Genomic DNA, 24,887 nt, shown 5'->3' on the forward strand with positions numbered 1-24,887 from the left:
GTACTGAATTTGACCTGATATGAACTTCCACATGAAAGTTAATATGTCATAATTAATAAAAAATTATTGGCTAGCTAAATTTTCAACTCTTCTCTCTTTGTTGGAAGTTTTATATATGTAAAGAGACAGATTATCTGAGATAAAATTATAACAGAGCCTATGAATTAAGTAATTATGTCCTGTAAGTTTAACTTGACATAGATTCTAGTAATAAAAATATACAATATCAAGATATCAAGATGTCATCTCATATGCTTGTAGACAATGGTTTACCAACAAATCTCACTACATTGAATTTCTTTAGTTTTCTGTGAAACATATATATATATATATATATATATATGACATTTATGCACTGTGAAACCATATGTATTTTTTGCATATATATACTTGTGGACAATTCATAAAGCTCATTATTTCTTGTAGCTTATATAATTTAAGGGATCTTTGAAAATGCCTCTCTATTGTTGGTGGCAGTGCTCACTGTCATGTATCTTTTGCATCTCATGTCAACTTCCATTTTATCTCTCAGGTGTTTATCATGAGCCAAAATGCAGCAGTTATGTTAATCATGCAGTGCTGGTGGTGGGCTATGGATTTGAGGGAAATGAAACAGATGGCAATAACTACTGGCTGATCAAGAACAGGTATAAACTGACAAAAATTCTGTATTTAAAATTCCAGGGGCCAGAGAGATGGTTTAGTGGTTAAGGTTCTGGATGCCCTAACAGGGGGTTCATGAAGGAATTGAATATTGCAGTTAGTATTTTGATACACAGCCTAGATAATTTTGACCAATTTAAGTTGAACAGAGTTTATTCTTGTTTTTCCATGTACATATGTGAGGTCTGTTAACCTATCTGAATGTCTATATGCACATATGTATGTGTACAAGTACACCTGTGTAGATGTCTGATTTCAACATCAGTTGTTTCTCAGTCATTATACAACTTCCATATTGAGGCAGTGTTTTTGGATGATTTAGGAATTTATTGTTTACTCTATCTAGTCAGCTTGCTAGATCTATACCCTGTGTCCATGTCCCAAAAACGTTTATTACAGGCATAGTACAATGTCAACCTTGCTTTTAAATGGCCCTAGAAGTTGATCATTCATGAAACTCTGAGCTCCCCTGTGACTCTAAAAGCTTACTAATAAAACACTACTGTGAAATTCCCATTCCTCCTCTGCTTTCTAGGATGTCAGTGTCATATCAGTGCCACTACTTCTGTAATGAGTAAAATATGTTTTTTGTTCTGATTCACAAATGGATAGAAATTCCAATTCTCTTCTGTAGTTTTCACATCCTGTTTGAGGCACTTCTTGTTAGTCAGGATGTGTCATTTTGCTTTCTCTGATACTTATGTTGGCCTCTTGTCAGTTATTGTAATATGTCTAATATATGTCACTATTTCTACTAAATGGAAAATATAATTTCTTTCAGCTGGGGTAAACGATGGGGATTAAGAGGATATATGAAAATTGCCAAAGACAGGAACAACCACTGTGCAATTGCTTCATTAGCCCAGTACCCTACTGTGTAAGCAACCTGCTGTCCCAAGAAAGCACGTGGCACGGGACTCCATTTCCAGAGGAGGGAAATCTACTCCAATGAATTGTCTTTGATGAGTATGTTAAACTCTTGAGTCCCACAAAATCTGCATTAAAACGTGAATTCTGGGAGCTTTCAAATATTTGATATGAGGACTCTAACCTTTGCCTTCAATAATGAATGCTCATGCAAATAAAATCTTTAAAAAAGAAAATTTAAGTATAATTTCTAGCTTCAATATCTTTTTGTATAGTTACTTTTTGTAGTTAAAAAATGCAATTCATCTTGAAGTTGGTGTTAAGTGTTGGTCTGATATTTAGGAGAAAGTGTGGGTAGATCTTCTGTGATGGATGTTATCCTTCATTGGCTGTAGTTTGATTGCAAAATTGTATACATCCATAAGAAACCCTTCTCTCAAAGACAATATAATAATTTCTAAATTGGACATTTTTAGCTAACAAAAATGCACCCAGTATCAAGTCGTAAACCCTCTATGCAAAGAGAGATCACTATGCGCTACTGGTTTTTTTGTTGGGCTGTGGCTCTTCCTTTTCCATTAGTTCAACCATGTATTAGGTTGCAATAAACCTAGCAAACCTACTGCAGTAGCCTCTGCTAAATGCATCAGAGCAGAAGCACAGAAAAAGACTATGCATGTTATAGAGCTCCTCATAGGAAAAATGTAGGAATTAATGAAGACAGAAAAAGCAAAGCAAATAAATAAAATACGACATCCCCTAAGAGTAGGAATAGAATCAATAAAGAAATATCAAACTAATGTCATTCTGGAAATGAAAACTATATGTACTTGAACATGAACCTCAAAGGAAATCTCACCAATAAAAAAATGAAGAGGGGAAGAAAAATCTTTATTAAATGATTGTATTTGCTTACATTTCAAAAGTCACCTCCCCTTCCCATTCTCCCTTCCCTGAGTTCTTCACCCTATCCTCCATCCCCCAGCCTCTTAGCGGGTGCTACCCCTCACAATCCCCACCTTACCTCCACCCCATCCCTCTTTCCATGGGCATCAAGTTTCCAAATGTTTAAGAGTGTCCTCTCCCACTGAGTACAAGGCAGTCCTCTGCTACACATGTGCCCAGGGCCACAAACCAGCCTATGTATGCACCTTGACTTTTGGATTAATCTCTAAGAGCTCTGAGGGGTCAGGAATATTTGACACTGTTGTTCTTTCTATAGGGTTTCTATCCAATTTATCTTCTTCAGTCTTTCCCCTTAATTCTTCCATATTGATTCCTGACCACAACCCAATGGTTGGCTGAAAGTATCTGCATTTGTCTCTGTCAATTGTTGGTAGGGCCACTCAGATGTCAGCCATGCCATGCTTCTGTCTGTATGGACAATATGGCCTCAGTAATAGTGTCAGGATTTGGTGTGTGTACATGTGATGAATCCTAACTTGAGTGGTCACTGGGTGGCCTGTCTTTCAGTCTATGCTCCATTTTTGTCCCTGCTATTTTTTCTAGAAAAAAACAATTATGTGTTAAAATTTTTGAAGATGGATGTGTGGGCCCCTGCCTCAAATTTGAGCCATGTCTATCTACTGTTAGGTGGTCTCGTCTAATTCTGTCTCCTAAGTGTTGTGCCTTTCAGCTAATTTCATCGCCATTGATTCCTGGTAGCTTCTCACATCCCAGGTTTCTGGGACTGTCTAGCGGTTTCATCTGCCACCTAACTTCCACATATAGGCCCTCTGAGCATCCCTCTTGTACTTCCCTGTGACTATTTGTTCTTGCCATGCCAAGGGAGTGTCACTATTAGTGGCGCCTGTTGGAGTAGGTATGTCCATGTTGGAAACTGAGTAAGTGACTACTGAATAAAAATTGGGTAAAAACACAGATTTAAATGGTATTACAGACTTTCTACAATTGAATGAAAAAGTCACACAAGATATCCAAGCTTATGGGAAATTTTACGCCTGTTCTAATAGGAAATTTCATACCATCAAGTGTCTTCATAAAGAAATCAAAGCAATTTCCTAATAATAACTTCATAACCTAAGTGAAAGCATTACAATAAAGAAAGAACTCATACTCGAAAGGAGTACATGTCAAGAAATAATCAAACTGAAGAGTGAAGGCAATAAGATAGAAACAATGAAAGAATAAAGAGTCAGTGAAACAAAGTTTGATGTTGGAGAACCTCAAGGAAATGGACAAAACTTTAGCCAAATTAGATAAAAGATAGAGAGAGGTAATCCAAATTAAAATTACACATAAAAGGAAGAACACAACAGAAAGCTTTAAAATCCAGATAATTATAAGGACACAGTTTAAAGCCAGTACTCCACTAAAAAATGTCTAAAAATTGTGATAATTTTCCTGATATATTGTTATTAATTAGGTTAAATGAAGATCAGGTTAGCAATTTAAAGTAGACCTTTAGCCCTTTCTGCACTAGAAGCATTCATTACAGCTCTCAAAACTAAAAAACAAAAAGAGCAAGGACAAATGTTTTAGTACAAAATTCCTCAAGATTTTAAAGCAAGATGTAATGCAAGTCCTCCCAAAATTATACTACAAAATAGAAACAGAAGAAATATTGTCAGTTCATTTTATGAGGTAATAATTACCCTGAAAGCTAAGCCATATAAAGATTCGAGAAACAAAATAATTTGACATAATTTTTCTTATGAAAATAGAGGCAAAGAAATTGAAGGCCAAATCAAATAATGACATTCGGTGCTGTTTCAGCATATGTAAAACAATCAATGTGATCTACCATATACACAAACTGAAACACAAATAACATACAACTGTTATATGCAGAAAGAGCTTTGATAATAATGCAAAACCTTTCAATAAAAGAAAGACAAGGAGGTTTGGGATGTATGTCACTGTGAGGATAGGTTTTTGTCCACGCAAATGGCTGAGAGTCTCCTCCTGAATCCCTGTGAATCAACATGTAAAACTCTTGTCTCCCTTAGCACTAAGTCAACCTACACAGTGCCTTGACATTGGACTGAACCTCCAAACCTGTAAGACAGTTCCAATCAAATGTTTGCCTTTATAAGATTTTCCTTGATCATAATCTCTCTTCATACCAATAAACCCCTAATTAAAACAGTAATCCCACTTGCCTTCATGATAAAAGTTCTGGAGAAAGTAGCACTAAAAGCACATCCATCAATCAAATAAAAGCTACATATGAGAAACAGCTAACATAATTAATGCTAAATGAAGAAAAACTTGAAGCAGTCCCACTGACATCAAGCATGATACATGGTTGTCTATATCACTTTCAATTTTCAGTTTTCTGCTTCAGCACTACCTGCAGTAATAAGGTAATACAAAAAAATTGAAGGTATAAACATATGAAAAGAATAAATCAAACTATTCCTATGTACAGATAACACAATATTACATATTTGAGGTCCCAAAATGCCTACCAGAAATTACCATTAATTTTAGCAAAATGGTAAAATACAGAATCAATTTTCAAAAACTATTACCCTTTTTAATCAACAAGAAACATACATAAAAAAAAGGATGAGGACACTTATTCACAGTCACTTCAAAAGAAAATAAAATATCTAGGAATAAAACTAGCCAAGACACTGAAGGAGTTTTACAAAGAAATGTAACCATCTGTACAAAGTAATAGAAAAGAATTTTGGAAAATGGAAATATTACATACTTACAAGGTGATAAAATTAATATTGTGAAAATGACCACCTTAATAAATGTCATTTAATCTTAAAAAAGAAGGACAAGGAGGGAGGAGAAGGAGAGGGAGAGGGAGAGGAAGAAGAAGAAGTAGTAGTAGTAGTAGTAGTAGTAGTAGTAGTAGTAGTAGTAGTGGTAGTAGTAGTAGTAGTGGTAGTAGTAGTAGTAGTAGTAGTGGTAGTAGTAGTAGTAGTAGTAGTAAAAGTACTGGGTAGAATATGGACATGAGGATGCAAGATATGTACATGATATATTTCAACATATATCATTTCAACATCACTTAAAAAGCAAAAGTCGGGGCTGGGGATTTAGCTCAGTGGTAGAGCACTTACCTAGGAAGCGCAAGGCCCTGGGTTCGGTCCCCAGCTCCGAAAAAAAGAACCAAAAAAAAAAAGCAAAAGTCACTAAAACCAGTAAAAATACAAGATTGCTCACTCTTTTTTACCTATTAAAAATATCACTTGAAGTCTAAGCTAGAGCAATAACACAGCTGAAGATGGTCAACTAGATAAGAATTAGAGCCAAAGCTCCCTGCTCCCAAACCCCGTAGGAGAGAGAGCTCACCGCCCAGACAGGTGGGCACTCCTGAGACTGCAGAGCGGGAGAGACCACCAATACAGCCCACCTCTGCCCACATCCCTGGCCCAAGAGGAAACTGTAGAGTGCCTCTGGGAACTGGAAGATAGGGGCACTCAAGCAGCAGGTCCCCTGTGGTCCAGACAACGCCCGGACCTGAAGGGACCTGTTGAACTGCTCCCTGCAGCCAAAATCCGTGGGAGGGAGAGCTAAACCTACAGAGGGGCAGAGACACCTGGGAAGCCAAAAGAGACTACACTCTACCCACATTTCTGACTCCAGAGGAAAACACCTAATGCCATCAGGGACCCGGGTGCACAGGGGTACGGGGAAAGGCAGGGCAGGCCCTTCGGCTTGCCACCCTCATGGAGAGCTCAAAAGTTGCCCCCCCACGAGCAACTTCAGCCCAGGGATCAAAGGTAAGACCAAATATTCTGCTCAAGTGACCTGCCAGGTGGACTCAGGGCCCAGGCCCATAGGAACAGCTGAAGACCAGTAGACAAGAAAGACTACATGCCTGAAAGCAGAACATTCTGTTCCCATAACTGGCTGAAAGAAACCAGGAAAACAGGTCTACAGCACTCCTGACACATAGGCCTATAGGACGGTCTAGCCACTGTCAGAAATAGCAGAACAAGGTAAGACCAGAGACAACCTGATGGCAAGAGGCAAGCACAGGAACCCAAGCAACAGAAACCAAGGCTACATGGCATCATCGGAGCCCAATTCTCACACCAAAGCAAACACTGAACACCAGAAAACAACATCTTGATTTTAAATCACAGTTGATCATGATACTGGAGGACTTCAAGAAAGACATAAAGAACTCCCTTAGAGAAATAGAAGAAAACACAAATAAACAAGCAGAAGCCTATAGAGAGGAAATGCAAAAATCCCTGAAAGAATTCCAGGAAAATACAATCAAACAAATGAAGGAATAAAAAATGGAAATAGAAGCAATAAAGAAAGCACAAAGGGAGACAACCCCGGATATAGAAAACCAAAGGAAAAGACAAGGAGCCATAGATACAAGCATCACCAACAGACTACAAGAGATAGAAGAGAGAATCTCAGGAGCAGAAAATTCCATAGAAATCATTGACACAACAGTCAAAGATAATGTAAAATGGAAAAAAGCTACTGGTCCAAAACATACAGGAAATCCAGGACTCAATGAGAAGATCAAGCCTAAGGATAATAGGTAGAGAAGAGAGTGAAGACTCCCAGCACAAAGGACCAGTGAATATCTTCAACAAAATCATAGAAGAAAACTTTCCTGACCTAAAGAAGGAGATGTCCATAAACATACAGGAAGCCTACAGAACTCCAAATGGATTGGAACAGAAAAGAAACTCCTCCCATCAAATAATAGTCAAAACACCAAATGCACAAAACAAAGAAAGAATATTAAAAGCAGTAAGGAAAAAAGTCAAGTAACATATAAAGGCAGACCTATCTGAATTACACCAGACTTCTCACCAGAGACTATGAGAGCTGGACAGATGTCATGGTGACCCTAAGAGAACACAAATTGCCAAATTACTGTATCCAGCAAAACTCTCAATGAACATAAATGGAGAAACCAAGATATTCCATGACAAAATCAAATTTATACAATATCTTTCTATAAACACAGCCCTATAAAGGATAATAAATAATAAAGCCCACCATAAGTAGGCAAGCTACACCCTAGAAAAAGCAAGAAACTAATCGTCTTGGTAACAAAACAAAGAGAAGAAAAGCACATAAACATAATCTCACATCCAAATACAAATATAACACAGAGCAACAATCACTATTCCTTAATATCTCTCAACATCAGTGGACTCAACTCCCCAATAAAAATAATACATAGATTAACAGGATACTCAATGAGGACCCTGCATTCTGCTGCTTACAGGAAACACACCTCAGAGACAAAGACAGACACTACCTCAGAGTGAAATGCTGGAAAACAATTTTTCAAGCAATTGGTCTGAAGAAGCAAGCTGGAGTAGCCATTCTAATATCGAATAAAATCAATTTTCAACCAAAAGTCATGAAAAAAATAAGGAAGGACACGTCATATTCTTCAAAGGAAAAATCCACCAAGATGAACTCTCAATCCTAAATATCTATGATCCAAATACAAGGGCACCAACATACATAAAAGAAACCTTACTAAAGCTCAGAACACACATTGCACCTCACACAATAATAGTAGGAGATTTCAATACCCCATTCTCATCAAAGGACAGATCATGGAAACAGAAATTAAACAGAGACATAGACAGACTAAGAGAAGTCATGAACCAAATGGACTTAACAGATATTTATAGAACAGTCTATCCTAAAGCAAAAGGATATACGTTCTTCTCACCATCTCATGGAACTTTCTCCAAAATTGACCATATAATTGTTCATAAAACAGGCCTCAACAGATAAAGAAAGATAGAAATAATGCAATGCGTCCTATCAGACTACCACGGGATAAACCTGGTCTTCAATAAAAATAAAGGAAGAACGCCCACATATACATGGAAGTTGCACAATGCTCTACTCAATGATAACCTGGTCAAGGAAGAAATAAAGAAAGAAATTAAAGACTTAGAATTTAATGAAAATGAAGGTACAACATACCCAAAATTATGTGACACAATGAAAGCTGTGCTAAGAGGAAAACTCATAGCTCTGAGTGCCTGCAGAAAGAAACAGGAAAGAGCATATGTCAGCAGCTTGACAGCACACCTAAAAGCTCTACAACATAAAGGAGCAAATACACCCAGGAGGAGTAGAAGGCAGGAAATAATCAAACTCAGAACTGAAATCAACCAAGTAGAAACAAAAAGGACCATACAAAGAATCAACAGAACCAAAAGTTGGTTCTTTGAGAAAATCAACAAGATAGATAAACCCTTAGCCAGACTAATGAGAGGACACAGAGAGTGTGTCCAAATTAACAAAATCAGAAATGAAAAGGGAGACATAACTACAGGATCAGAGGAAATTCAAAAAATCTTCAGATCCTACTACAAAAGCCTATATTCAACAAAACTTGAAAATCTGCAGGAAATGGACTATTTCCTAGACAGATACCAGGTACCGAAGTTAAATCAGGAACAGATAAACCATTTAAACAACCCCATAACTCAAACAGAAATAGAAGCAGTCATTAAAGTTCTCCCAACCAAAAAGAGCCCAGGTTTGGATGGGTTCAGTGCAGAATTCTATCAGACCTTCATAGAACACCTCACACCAATACTATACAAACTAATCCACAAAATAGAAACAGATGGAGTGCTACTGAATTCCTTCTATGAAGGCACAATTAGTATTACATGTAAACCACACAAGACCCAACAAAGAAAGAGAACTTCAGACCAATTTGAATATGAATATCGACACAAAAATACTCAATAAAGTTCTGGCAAACCTAATCCAAGAGCACATCAAAACAATCATCCACCATGATCAAGTAGGCTTCATCCCAGGCATGCAGGGATGGTTTAATATATGGAAAACCATCAAGGTAATCCATTATATAAACAAACTGAAAGATAAAGACCACATGATCATTTCATTAGATACTGAGAAAGCATTTGACAAAATTCAATACCATATCATGATAAAAGTCGTGGAAAGAATAAGAATTCAAGGTCCACAGCTAAACACAGTAAAAGTCATATAAAGCAAACCAGTAGTTAATATTAAACTAAATGGAGAGAAACTTGAAGCAATCCCACTAAAATCAGGGACTAGATGAGGCTGCCCATTCTCTCCCTACTTATTCATTATAGTTCTTCAGGCTCTAGCCAGAGCAAGCAGACAACAAAAGGAGATCAAAGGCATACAGATTGGAAAAGAAGAAGTCAAAATATCACGATTTGCAAATGATATGATAGTATATTTAAGTGACCCCAAAAGTTCCACCCGAGAACTACTAAACCTGGTTAAACACCTTCAGCAAAGTGGCTGGGTATAAAATTAACTCAAATAAATCAGTAGCCTTCCTCTACACAAAATAGAAACAAGCCGAGACAAGCAAGTGTAATATCTGTATGATAAGAATCCCAAGCCTCTGAAGAAAGAAATTGAAGAAGACCTCAGAAGATGGAAAGATCTCCCATCCTCATGGATTGGCAGGATTAATATAGTAACAATGGCCATTTTACCAAAAATGATTTACAGATTCAATGGAATCCCCATCAAAATACCAATCCAATTCTTCAGAGAGTTAGACAGAACAATTTGCAAACTCATCTGAAATAACAAAAAACCGAGGATAGCTAAAACTATCCTCAACAATAAAAGGACTTCAGGGGGAATCACTATCCCTGAACTTAAGGAGTATTACAGAGCAATAGTGATAAAAACTGCATGGTATTTGTACAGAGACAGACAGATAGACCAATGGAATAGAATTGAAAACCCAGAAATGAACCCACACACCTATGGTCACTTGATTTTTGACAAAGGAGCCAAAACCTTCCAATGGAAAAAAAGAGAGCATTTTCAGCAAATGGTGCTGGTTCAACTGGAGATCAGCATGTAGAATCAGGCAGATTGATACATGCTTACCAACCTGTACAAAACTTAAGTCCAAATGGATCAAGGACCTCCACATCAAACCAGATATACTCAAACTATTATAAGAAAAAGTAGGGAAGCATTTCGAACACATGGGCATTGGAGAAAATTTCCTGAACAAAACACCAATGGCTTATGCTCTAAGATCAAGAATCAACAAAGGGACTTTCATAAAACTGCAAAGCATCTGCAAGGCAAAGGACACTGTTGTTAGGACAAAACGACAAGCAATATATTGGGAAATGATCTTTCCCAATCCTACAACTGATAGAGGACTTACATCTAAAATATACAAAGAACTCAAGAAGTTAGACCGCAGGGAGACAAATAACCCTATTAAAAATGGGGTTCAGAGCTTAACAAAGAATTCACAGCTGAGGAATGCCGAATGGCTGAGAAACACCTAAAGAAATGTTCAACATCTTTAGTCATAAGGGAAATGCAATTCAAAACAACCCTGAGATTTCACCTCATACCAGTGAGAAAGGCTAAGATAAAAAACTCAGGTGACAGCAAATGCTGGCGAGGATGTGGAGAAAGAGGAACACTCCTCCTTTGTTGGTGGGATTGCAGACTGGTACAACCATTCTGGAAATCAGTCTGGAGGTTCCTCAGAGAATTGGACATTGAACTACCTGAGGACCCAGCTATACCTCTCTTGGGCATATACCCAAAAGATGCCCCAACAGATAACAAAGCCATGTGCTCCACTATGTTCATAGCAGCCTTATTTATAATATCCAGAAGCTGGAAAGAACCCAGATTCCCTTCAACAGAGGAATGGATACAGAAAGTGTGGTACATCTACACAATGGAATATTACTCAGCTATCAAAAACAATGACTTTATGGAATTCATAGGCAAATGGATGGAACTGGAAAATATCATCCTGAGTATGGTAACCCAATCACAGAAAAACAGACATGGTATGCACTCATTGATAAGTGACTAATCACCCAAATGCTTGAATTACCCTAGATGCACAGAACACATGAAACTCAAGGATGGCCAAAATGTGAATGCTTCACTCCTTCTTTAAAAGGGGAACAGGAATACCCTTGGGAGGGAATAGGGAGGCAAAGTTTAAAACAGAGGCAGAAGGAACACCCATTCAGAGCCTGCCCCACATGTTGCCCATACATATACAGCCACCAAACTAGATAAGATCGATGAAGCAAAGAGGTGCAGGCCGACAGGAACCAGATGTAGATCTCTCCTGAGAGACAGCCAGAATAAAGCAAATACATAGGCGAATGCCATCATTAAACCACTGAGCCTAGAACAAGACCCCCGTTGAAGGAATCTTAGAAAGGACTGAAAGAGCTTGAAGGGGCTTGAGACCCCATATGAACAACAATGCCAACCAACCAGAGCTTCCAGCGACTAAGCCAGTACCCAAAGACTATACACGGACTGACCCTGGATTCCAGCTGCATACATAGCAATGAGTAGCCTAGTAAGAACACCAGTGAAAGGGGAAGCCCTTGGTCCTGCCAAGACTCAACCCCCAATGAATGTGAATGTTGAGGGGAGAGCGGTAAATGGGGGAGAATGGGGAGGGGAACACCCATAGAGAAGGGGAGGTGGAGGGGTTTGGGTGATGTTGGCCCGGAAACGGGGAAGGGGAATAATATTTGAAATGTAAATAAGAAATACTCAAGTTAATAAAGATGAAAAAAAAAGAAAAGTTGACTAGTTGACTAGTCGACTAGTTACCATACCTAAAATTCAAGAGTAAAATGCTTAATTTCAGAATATTTATTTATAAAAATTTGAATACACTTTATTAATAACATGCATACAGATATACATACATGTGTATATATATACATACATTAATAAAATAAATACAATAACAATGAAAAAATTAAGTTATTGGAGAACCTGAAAACCTATGAACAATTTAATATTGTGCTGACATTCACTTGTAGTTCAGTCTACGTATGGTGTTTCCATATGAAACCATCATCATTGATGTGGTAGTTGTGGAGTTTGTTCACGTGAACTCCATGTAAGATATAAAGAATTGTTCATACTCTTGGGTTCACAGTAAGATTAGGACCTGATACCAAAGAATATAAGTTTTGCTTAATATAAATGGTGAATAAACTTGTGACTATAACATTCTAATTCTGTCACTGTCTTCTTGTAAGTCAATATCATGTTTGTATTACTCTTTTACTAAAATCTGGCACATTCCTTACTTAGGGACCATGTTTGGGTAAGTAGGAATTCTAATCATCCTCTACTATTGTCTTGCAGTCCTATGTGAAGTAAGTACCCCTTTTTACTCAGGAGCAAACCCTGTGCCTTTTCTAATCCTTCTGTGTAGGTTGTCTCTTGTCAATCCTTATAATTAATTGATCATTTAGTGATCTTTCTATTAAATGGAAAACATGATTCCTTTCAGCAGGGGCACAAGATGAAACATGGTTGTCTACATAAAAGTCTTTAAAACCTGAACAACCAATATGCGATTTTTTCATTGGACAATTCCCTACAGTATGAACACTATGATGAATACAAGAAAACATTTTGCAGGAGACAATATTTTCAGAGATATGACAATCAGTTCTGGTGACAATATTTTGCTGGATGTGTTAAAGAAATTAGTCCCTAAAGAGCCACATTGCCATGAAAATATAGGACATTTAAAGGATTTTGGGATTATGAACAATGAAGCTGCCACTCTATTCAGATTATGTTCACGATTCCTAAAAAAAAAATTATTTTCAATTTTAATGACTATGTAACTAATTTTTTTAAAATGATAAACTCAAATATAACTTCTAGCTTCTTTTTTTGTAGTCAATGTGTTGTTTTTGTTGTAATTGCTGCTGCTGCTGCTGCTGCTGCTGCTGCTGCTGCTGCTGCTGCTAATAAGCATGAAATTCACCTTGAAGGCAGGATAGAATGTGCTGAAGGTGTTCTTGGACTTAGAATTGTTGACTCCTCTGGTTGCCATTTGTTTTCAGAGTTTTCTTTATCCTCCAACATCTGTGCTCTGAAAGAATATATGAAGATTTCTAGATTTGAAACTTTTCACTGTCACAAATTCACCTAATTTCCATTCTTGGTCCCTCTGTTCAGTGAGATGACACTAGGTGTTGTTCCACAACATTATGCTGGGAAAGGATTCTTCCTTGGCCTAGAACTCAATCCTGTGTTTGTTTACATTTCACTATATCAATGCTACTGATTACACTCCTATAAGTGCAATGGTGCTGAAGTAAAAGGCAGGGACCTTTGAATAGCATTTATGAACATGACAGAGATCATTAAAATAGAACTAAAGAAACCCATAACAACATGGTGAAAGTAAATAAATAAAATAGTTTAAGTCCCAAGAATAGAAATAGAATAACGAACGGAAATCCAAATGGAGAGATATATAAAATTGATAAATTCAGAAATTTTAAGATGAACTTCAGAGGCAAGTCTCACCAACACATGACAAAAGATGGAAGAGAGAATCTTAGATATTGAAGACAATATGAAAAATGAATACCTAGGTCAAAATTAATGTGAAAAAAACTGAGGCACAACACATCCAGAAAATCCAGGACACTATGAAAAGACCAACTCTAAGAGTAATAGTAATACAGGTAGGAGAAAAATCACAGGTGAAATGTACAGAAAATATTTTGAATAAACTAGGAGAAAATTCCTCCAACCTAAAGACAAAGGTGCATATCAACATACAAGAAGCATGCAGAATATCAAATAGATTGGAACAGAAACTAAAAACAACAAATAAACAAAAATGCGCAAATCAACAAAACTCAAAACATTAAGCTTTCATGACATCAACAACAAAAAGAATGTGGAAAGCTGCAGGGGAAAATGGCAAAATAACATATAAGAAGGTAAGCCTATTACAGTAACACCTGACTTCTCCATGGAGATTGTTAAAAACAGAAGTGGGGATGGGGCACTGTCAGTTGTTTCTATATGAAGCTGTTAATCTCACACAAGAAAGTATAATAATAAATGACCCCAGACCAGTATATAAATAGAAGGGGAAGATATCACAACAATAAAATAATAGGAATAAACAAGCACTGTTCATTAATAATTCTAATATCAATGGTCTCACTTTTCCAATATGAAGACACAGACTAACAGAACATATGCAAAAACAAACTCTATACTTCTGCTGCAGTTATGAAACACACCTTATCATCAAAGATAAATATCATCTTAGGATAAATGGATAGAAAAAATATGTGTAAGATGAGATATAAAGATGGTAGTACAGGACACCATCTTTGTTTCCTTATGGAAAGCCTTAGTAAAATGGATCCTTAGGATGCAAAATATGAGGCCTTGAAGAAAAGTGGATGATTAGATAGTCAGTTGAAAAAATGATAAAACAAAATATTAAACACAAAAGAAATATCTACAACCGAAAAGACCATATATATGAATCACAGTCTTAGAAGGAAAAGAAGAATCCCAGATGAATGTCATAAATCAGATCTTCACCAAGATCACAGAACAAAACTTCCCCAATGTTCCAAAGAAAGTAGCACTTAATATTTTAAGTAGTGTGAAAAAAAACCTACCATAGCATATTAAAATTCAACATTAAATAGGCAGACTAAGAAGAGGTTTAAGAGGTCTGGGCACAAAAAATAAGAATAGTCAGTGGCAGGAACCTTCCTGTTTCTGCCTTTTCCTGGAACTGAACCAGTCCCACAGCTCCCTGTACACAAATCCCATGGTGGACAGAGTTAGACTCTCAGAAGTGTGTACAATCTTGAGAACTCAGGGTAGACCACCACTTCTCTTCACATTCCTGGCCCAAGAGGTACTTGCCAAGGGCCCTCTGGATACAGGAACCTAGGAGCAGTCAGAGGCAGGACCCTTCTGGTTTCTGCCTGAGCCCAGAACTGAAATCCAGTTGCCAGGAGTGCTGACACACCTGAGAGCAGAAGTAAGATGAACTTTTCTGCTCCAAGTGAACTACCTGGAGGCTTCAGGATCCCCAAACCCAGGAGCAGCTCTCTATTCCCAGATCTGGCTGAAAGTAAACAGGTCTACAGGAGTGCTGACACACAGGCTTAAAGGAGGGTCAAACCACTGTCAGAGACAGCAAGACACATTAACACCAGAGACAGTCTGATGGCAAGAGGCAAGTACAGAAACCTGAGCAACAGAAACCAAGACTACTTGGCATAATCAGAACCCAATTCTACCACCAAACCAAATGCTCGATATCCAAACATAACGGAAAAGCAAGATTTGAATTTAAAATCACATCTCATGATGGTGGTAGAGGGCATTAAAAAAACTCCCTTAAAGAAATAGAGGACAACATGAGTAAACAAGTAGAAGCTCTTAAAAGAAACACAAAAATCCCTTAAAGGATTATAGGAAAACATAACCAAACATGTGAAGGAATTGAATGAAATCATCCAGGATTAAAAAATGGAAATAGAAAAAATAAAGAAATCACAAATGAAGAAAACCCAGGAGATAGAAAAATCAAGGAAAGAAATCAGGAGTCATAGAAGCGAGCATCACCAACAGAATACAAGAGATAGAAGAGAGAAGTTCAGGGGCAGAAGATACCATAGAAAACATTGACACAATGTCAAAGATAATGTAAAATACAAAAAGCTCCTAAGCCAAAACATCCAGGAAATCCAGGACACAATGAAAAGATCAAACCTAATGATAATAGGTATAGAAGAGAGGGAAGTTTCCCAACTTAAAGGACCAGTGAATGTCTTCAACAAAATTATAGAAGAAAACATTCCCTAACCTAAAGAAAGAGATTCCCATAAACATACAAGAAGCCTACAGAACTCCAAATAGAATGGACCAGAAAACAAATTCTGCTCATCACATATTAGTCAAAACACCAAATGCACAAAAAAAGAAAAAATGTTAAAAGCAGTCAGGAAAAAGGGTCAAGTGATATATAAAGACAGACCTATCAGAATTATTCCAGTGTTCTCACCAGAGAATATGAAAGCCAGAAGATCCTTGGCAGATGTCATACAGACATGAAGAGAATACAAATGCCAGTCCAGGCTACTTTATCCAGCAAAATTCTCAATTAATATACATGGAGAAACAAAGATATTCCATGACAAAACCAAATTCACACAATATCTTTTCAGAAATCCAGCCCTACAAAGGAGAGTAGATGGAAAACTCCAACACAAGGAGGGAAACTGCACCCTAGAAAAGGCAAGAAAATAATCTCCTTTGCAATGAACCCAAAAGAAGAAAGCCAACAAAACATAATCCCACCTCTAACAACAAAAATAACAGGAGACAACAATCACTATTCCTTACATATCTTAACATCAATGAATTTAACTCCCCAATAAAAAGACTAAAAGACTGGAAACAAGAAAAGGACCCAACATTTTGCTACATACAGGAAACACACCTCAGTAAAAAAGCCAAACACTACCTCAGAGTAAAAGGCTGGAAAATATTTTCCAAGCAAATGGCTCCAAGAAGCAAGGTGGTGTAGCTATTTTAATATTGAATAAAATCAACTTTCAACCAAAAGTTATCAAAAATACAAGGAAGGACACTTCATGTTCAGCAAAGAAAAAAACTCCACCAAAAACTCTCAATCATGAATATATATGCTCTAATTGCAAGGGCAACTATATTCAGAAGAGAAAGCTTACTGAAACTCAAAGCACACATTGGACATCACACAATAATAGTGAGAGATTTCAATAGTCCACTCTCATCCATGAAGAGATCATGGAAACAGAAAGTAAACAGAGACACAGAGAAACTAACAGAAGTTATGGACCAGATGGATTTAATAGATATCTATAGAACATTTCATCATAAATCAAAAGAGTATACCTTCTTCTCACCACCTCAAGGTATCTTCTCCGAAACTGACCATATCATCAGTCACAAAACAGGCCTCAACATATACAAGAACATTGAAATAATCCCATGTATCCAATCAGATCATCAAGGACTAAGGTTGGTCTTCAATAACAACAAAAATGACAGAAAGCTCACATATTCATGGCAGTTGAACAATACTCTACTCAATGATAACTTAGTCAAGGAAGAATTAAAGAAATTGAAGACTTTTAAGAATTTAATGAAAATGAAGTTAAAGTGTACCCAAATTTATGGAACACAGTGCTAAGAGGAAAACCCATATCTCTGAGTGCCTCCAAAAAGAAGATGGTGAGCACATACATTAGCAGCTTGACAGCACATCTAAAAGAAGTAAATACCCTAAAGAGGAGTAGACTGCTGGAAATAATCAAATGTAGGGCTGAAATCAAACAAGAATGAACAAAAAGAATTATACAAAGAATCAACAAAACCAGGAGCTGATTCTTTAAGAAAATCAGCAAAATAAATAAACCCTTACCCAGACTAATGGAAGAGCACAGAGAGTGTATCCAAATTAACAAAATCAGAAATGAAAAGGGAGACATTACAACCAAATCTGAGGAAATTCAAAAAATTATCAGATCCTACTACAATAGCCTATATTCAACAAAACTGGAAAATCTGGATGAAATGGACAATTTTCTAGACAGATACCAGGTACTTTAATGAGGATTAAATAAACCATCTAAACAGTTCCATTACTACTAAAGAAATAGAAGCAGTTATTAAAAGGCTCCCAACCAAAAAAGTCCAGGACCAGATGTGTTTAGTGCAGAATTGTATCAGACCTTCATAGAAGACCTAATACCAATTAGGTCCAAACAATTCCACAAAATAGAAACAGAAGGAGCACTACCCAATTCCTTCTATGAAGCCACAATTATGCTTATACCTAAACCACAAAAAGACCAAACAAAGAAAATTTCAGACCAATTTCCCTTATGAATATTGACACAAAAATAATGAATGAAATTCTCGCAAACCAAACCCAACAACACATCAAAACAAGCATCTATCATGATCAAGTAGATTTCATCCCAGGGATGCAGAGTTGGATCAACATATAGAAATCCATCGCCATAATCCACTATGTAGACAAACTCAAAGGAAAAAAAACATGATCATCTCATCAGATGCTGAGAAAGCAGTTGACAAAATTCAACACAATTTCATGTTAAAAGTATTGGAAAGATCAAGAATTCAATGCCAATACCTAAACATAGTAAGAGAATTATATAGCAAACAAGTAGCCAACATCAAACTAAATGGAGAGAAACTTTGAAGCAATCCCACTAAAATCAGAGAGTAGACAAGGCTGCTCACTCTCTCCCTAGTTATTCAATATAGTATTTGAAGTCCTAGCCAGAGAAATCAGCCAACAAAAGGAGATCAGTGGATACAAATTGGAAAGAAAGAAATCAAAATAGCACTATTTTAAGATGATATGATAGTATGCTTCGGTGATCCAAAAAGTTCCAACAGTGACCTACTAAGCCTGATAATCAACTTCAGCAAAGTGGCTGGGTATAAAATTAACTCAAACAAATCAGTAGCCTTTCTGTACTCAAAGTTTTTTCAGGCTGAGAAAGAAATTAGGTAAATGACCACCTTCACAAAAGTCACAAATAACGTAAAATACCTCATTGTGACTCTACACAAGCAAGTGAAAGATCTTTATGACAAGAACTTCAAGTACAATGAAGAAAGAAATTGAAGATCTCAGAAAATGGAAAGATCTCCCATGATCATGGATTGGCAGAATTACTATGTTAAAAATGACCATCTTGCCAAAAGCAATCTATAGATTCAATGCAATCTCCACTAAAATTCCAACTCAATTCTTCATAGAGTTAGAAAGAGCTCTCCGAAAATTCAAGCCAAGCCAAGTAGTGCATGCTTACAGGAGGCAGATATACTGATCTTCTGAGAGGCTTAGCCAGAGCATGACAAAAAGAGAGGTAAATGCTACCATCAAACCATTGAACTGAGAATGGGATCCCCATTGGAGGAGTTAGAGAAAGGGTTGAAAGGGCTGATGAGGCTTGCAACCCCATAAGAACAATAATACCAACTAACCAGAGTTCCCAGGGACTAAACCACAACCCAATAAGGACACATAGACAAGACCTATGGCTCCAGCAGCATATGTACCAGAAGATGGCCCTGTTAGGCACCAATCAAAGGAAAAATCCTTTGTCCTGCTAAGGCTGGATCCTCCAGTGTAGGGTAATGTCAGGGTGAGGAGGTAAGAAGGAGGTGTTTGTGAGGGAAGGTGAACCCCCTTGTAGAAGAAGGGAGAGGGGAAGAGGATAGGGAGCTTATGAATGGGAAACCTGGAAAGGGAATAGCATTTGAAATTATAAACAAAAATATACAAAAAAAACAAAGAAAATGTTTAAGCTACCATAAAATAGTCACAAATTATAAACAAGTGCATCAAAATAACAAACTTCTCACAGGAAATTTTATCAACCTAGACTAATCCTACTCAGCAAAAATAATGTCAGAGAAATTGAAGGACAATGAAAACCTTCCAATGGTACATGCTATACGAACTGTATCTGCAAACTAGTTATGGTGACAAATCTTGTTAGTCAACTGGACATAAATGAAAAGCAGAATCTCCTTTGAGAGATAGTTTACACATTATTGGGTTGAGACATGTCTTGAGGACATTTTATTGACTGCTAATTGTTGTGACAGGTCTAGCCCATTTGAGGTTACACCATTCCTACACATACAAGAATGTTGGCTGAACACGAGCCTGAGATTAAATAAATTTTTGACATGGGGACACGGCTTCTCTATCACTTTGGTACCTTCAATTTTATTCCTTAACTTTCCTAAATTGTGAACACCAAACTATAAAATAAACCCTTTCATCACCCAATTTTCTTTTGCTCATGATGTATGATAATGACAGAAGTCAAAAAAGAACCAATATTTGTATCAAGAAAATGAGAGTTTGCTAGGAAAGACTGGATTGTGTTGCTTGGTAAAATTGTGGTGGCACTTGGAAACTTGGGCTATAAAAGCCATTCAGTGCTCAGAACTTCTGACAATGTTCAGTGTTTTCTATAAATTTGTGGGAAGACCAGGGACAAGTAAGTCTCCTAGATTTTAGTTCTAAAGCAATGAGAGAAAAAAAATGATGGAGTTGAATGTTATGTTTAGAAACAAACACACATTTCCCAAACAATAATCTGAGCATTCTGTCTCCATAGAGTATAAGAAACATAACTTTAAAATAATTTTTATTAATTTAGAAATCTTTTTCTGTGAGCATGAATAACTTAGCAAATATGAGAGAGACGTTTGTTATCAAAAATCTCTGGTAAGAGTTAGGCATTAGAAGCAAGCTATAGGCAGTGCATTGATCACCTCAGATATGAACCTAGCCCAGGACATATCAATAGTAAGCTACATGTGGTATTGATAAGGTAGCAAATTAGCCCAAAGTTGTAACATCTAATAGTACAAACGTTATGCATAATTAATTGTTAAAATTATTAAAACTTTAGTAATTGTCTTTTGGAACACTTTGCTGTGCTCTAAAACATGACTTCTCTTCACTGTATTTATCCACATGTGCAAGAGGACATGAGACCCTGCATTTTATTTTCAGTGACAACTGAGTTTTCAATACTGTTACTAAGTCCATACCAGCCTTTCTGTTGGTCATAGTCATTGGACTAATCTCACAAAGACCCACTAGACAACTCTCAGTGACATCACTGAGCCTGCCACAGTTAAGGACTTTAAGGCAGCCATGAATCCAGTATGCAAGATTTAACATCAGCAGCAGCAGCTAAGACTGTCCAGTGGAACCCATCAACAGCATTTATGCACAATTGTTTTTCCATGGTTGAGGAAATGCCTATTCAACACTTGTATTAGTATGATATTATAAATACTGTTTTGTGAATAAATCAACTATATTCAAAAGGCAAATCTTTTGTTGACATCTAATTATCTATTGCCTTTGAGCCCATAAGCCCACAGACTATGTCAAAATTATGGGGTCACTGTGGTACCTAAGCATGATACTTGATGCCAAGAATGCTTCTCTCTCCTTACAGGTGAAATGTCTCCTTATGAATAGGGTTTCAAAGTACAAGGATTCATCAGAGACAATGAGGTGTCTCCAAGATCTGATTATGATTTTAGACTGTGGAGAAAGTTCCTTGTATCATATTGATGAACAATTATTATACTTAGGGCATAACTCTGCTGAGTAATTTCTCTTGGTTAGTGCTTAACAGATAAAGAACATTTTAATGAGGAAGATACAAAACTGGAAGGATATAAGGAAGATAGAGACATGAGACAGAAATAGGATACAATTCCTTATGTCTATTATAGGACAGGTAAGTAGATGTGACTCAGGAAGTATGAGCTGTTTTGGCCCAAGGCTTCTATTCCTGTTGATCTAGATCTTCCTGCTGATTGTCTCTTTCTCTTGGTGCTCAGAGAGTACCTGACCGTTCTGTGAGAAACACAGTGACAGAAGTTCTTCTGCTGATCTTTCCAAGCTAGGGCTCCATGTAATTACCTGACACACAATCACTTAGGTGTCTACATGTATTGTGATCATTTTTTCCCACAACTTACATATTCTGCCAAAGGAAAGTCTTAGTAGTACATGTTAGAGTTTGAAAAATGGGCCAATATATTTGGAAGGGAGCAAAATAAAGAGCAGATGCTAAACAAACTATAGTGGGAACTCAAGTCTTCTATGCTTGCCTAGAGGTTTGTGTGTTTTACTATGAAAACCTTGCATAGGTGAAGAGAAGGAAGTACTTTTTTTTCATTCCCTCCTGCTCAATGACTCCAGTTCTTCACTAATGTGTGTCTTTAAAGATACACATATTAATAGAATTTAACTAGCCTAGCTCATGTCTCTGAAGAAAGAAAAGGAAGAACATGTCAGAAGATGGAAAGATCTCTCATGGTCATGGATTGGCAGAAATGATATGGTAAATGGCCATTTGCCGAAAGCAATATACCGATTCAATACAATCCTCATCAAAATCCCAACTGAATTCTTCAAAGAAGTAGAACAATGTGCGAATTCAGTTGGAAAAGAAAAAGCCCATGGTAGTGAAAACTATTCTCAACAATAAAACAACTTCTGGGGGAATCACCATTCCTGACCTCAAGCTATATTAGGGAGAAATCATGATTAAAAACCTGCATGGTACAGAAACAGACAGGCAGATCAATGGAATAGAACTAAAGACCCAGAAATGAACCCACACGGCTATGGTCACTTGATCTTTGACAAAGAGCTAAAAGTATACAATGGAAAACTGACAGCATTTTCAAGAAATGGTGCTGGCTCAACTGGAGGTTAGTATATAGAAAAATGCAAATTGACCCATTTTTATCTCCTCCTACAAATCTCTGGTCCAAGTGGATCAAAGACCTCCACATAAAACCAAATACATTGAAACTAATAGAAGAGAAAGTGGGGAATAGCCTCAAATGCATAGGAAAATTTTCCTGAAAAAAACACCAATGGCTTATACTCTAAGATTAAGAATCAACAAATGGGATCTCATAAAATTGAAAAGCTTCTATAAAGCAAAGGACACTGTCATTAAAACAAACCAACAACCAACAGATTGGGGAAAAAAAAACTTTAACAATTCTACATCTGAGAAAGAACTAATATCTAATATACAAAAAAAAACCTTAAGAAGATAGATTCCAGAGAATTAAATAATCCTATTAAAACGGATACAGAGCTAAACAAGGAATTCTCATCTGTTGAATAATGAATGGCTGAAAAGCATCTAAAGAAATGTTCAACATCCTTCGTCTTCAGGGAAATACAAATCAAAACTACACTGAGATACCACATCACACCAGTCAGAATGGCTAACATAAAAAACACAGGTGACAGTAGATGCTGGCAAGGATGGGGAGAAATACAAATACCCCTCCATTGTTGCTAGGATTGCAAGCTGATACAACCACTTAGGAAATCAGTCTGACATTTACTCAGAAAATTGAACGTAATATGACCTGAGGACCCAGCTATGCCCCTCCTGACCATACACCCAGGTTATACTCCATCATATAACAAAGATACATGCTGCATTATGCTCATAGCAACGTTATTTATAATAGCCAGTGGCTGGAAAAAAACCAGATGTCCTTCAAAAGAGGAATGGACACAGAAAATGTGGTACATTTTACAATGGATTATTACTCAGCTATTAAAAACAATGACTACATGAAATTCTTAGGCAAATGGATGCAAGTAGAAAATATCATCCTGAGTGAAGTAACCCTGTCACAAAAGAACATACATGGTATACATTCACTGATAAGTGTATATTAGTCCAAAAGCTTGGAATATCTAAGAAAAAATTCACATATCATATGAAGCCCAAGGGGAAGGAAGAACAAAATGTGGATGCTTCATTTCTTCTTAGAAGAAAGAACAAAATACTCATGAGAGGAAATACATGAACAAAGAGTGGAGCAGAGACTGAAGAAAAGGTCATTCAGAGACTTCCCTGCCTAGGGATCCATTCCATATGCAGTCACTAAACCCAGTCACTATTGCTGATGCCAAGAAGAGCTGGCTGGCAGGAGTCAGATATGGGTGACTCCTTAGAGGCCCTGACAAAGCCTTACTGATTCAGATGAGGATGGTTGCAGTTGACCATTGTACTGAACAAGAAAGACACCAATTGAGGAGTTAGAGAAAAGACTGTAGGAGATGAAAGGATTTGCTACACCATAGGAAGAACAATAATATCAATCAACCAGACCCCCACCAGAACTCCCAGGGACTATACCACCAACTAATGAGTATACATGGAGGGACCCATGACACATGTAGCAAGGGATGTCATCATCAATAGTAGGAAAAGCCCTTTGTCCTATGAAAGCTCATTTCCCCAATGAAGTGTAATGCCAGGGCGTTGAAGTTGGAGTGAGTGGGTGGGACTAGGAGCATCCTCATAGAAGCAGGGACAGTGGGTGTGGGAGAGGGAGGAAAAAGGGTGGTATTTGAAATGTGAATACATAAAATATCCAGGAAAAATAAAAATAAAAACAAGAATTCTTATTTATTTATTTATTTATTTATTTATTTATTTATTTATTTTTACACTCCCCCCCCCAGGGTTCCACAGCCTATAACTCCTCCCCACCCCTGTTAGGCCCCCCTATCTCCACAAAGATATCCCCACCCCACCCATGCCAGCAGACCTCTAAACTTCCTGAGGCTTCCAGTCTCTTGAGGATTAAGTGCACCAGTCTGCTGAATATGTGTTGGAGGCCTCATCTCAGCTGTTCTATGCTGCCTGTTTGGTGATCCAATGTATAAGAGATCTCAGGGATGATCTAGGTTAATTGAGACTGATTCTCCTACAGGATTGCCCTCCTTCTTAGCTTCTTCCACCTTTTCTCTAACTCAAGGGTCATGTAGTTGATAATTCTTGCGTATACATAAGTTTTTCATAAAGGTTAATCATTTATTAGCATGACTTCTTAGGACAGGGATAAGGCTGCTCATTATATATAGATGATATAGATATAGATACAAATATAGATATAGATATAGGTAGATAGATGGATAGATATAGATAGAGGTACAGAAT

General features: G+C 37.1%; 1 protein-coding gene across 1 annotated transcript in view; it reads left to right on the forward strand.

Moving 5' to 3' along the window:
• Window positions 1-1,680, forward strand: part of Ctsq (cathepsin Q) — a 5,560-nt gene extending 3,880 nt beyond the window's left edge. The window contains exons 8-9 of the mRNA NM_139262.2: window positions 533-647; window positions 1,445-1,680. Coding sequence (NP_640355.1) covers window positions 533-647; window positions 1,445-1,544 — 215 coding nt within the window. The 3' untranslated portion in view covers window positions 1,545-1,680. The remainder of the gene's footprint in view (window positions 1-532; window positions 648-1,444) is intronic.
• Window positions 1,681-24,887: the final 23,207 nt, after the last annotated feature.

The sequence above is a fragment of the Rattus norvegicus genome, chromosome 17, assembly GCF_036323735.1.
Source record: "Rattus norvegicus strain BN/NHsdMcwi chromosome 17, GRCr8, whole genome shotgun sequence".
NCBI lineage: Eukaryota > Metazoa > Chordata > Mammalia > Rodentia > Muridae > Rattus > Rattus norvegicus.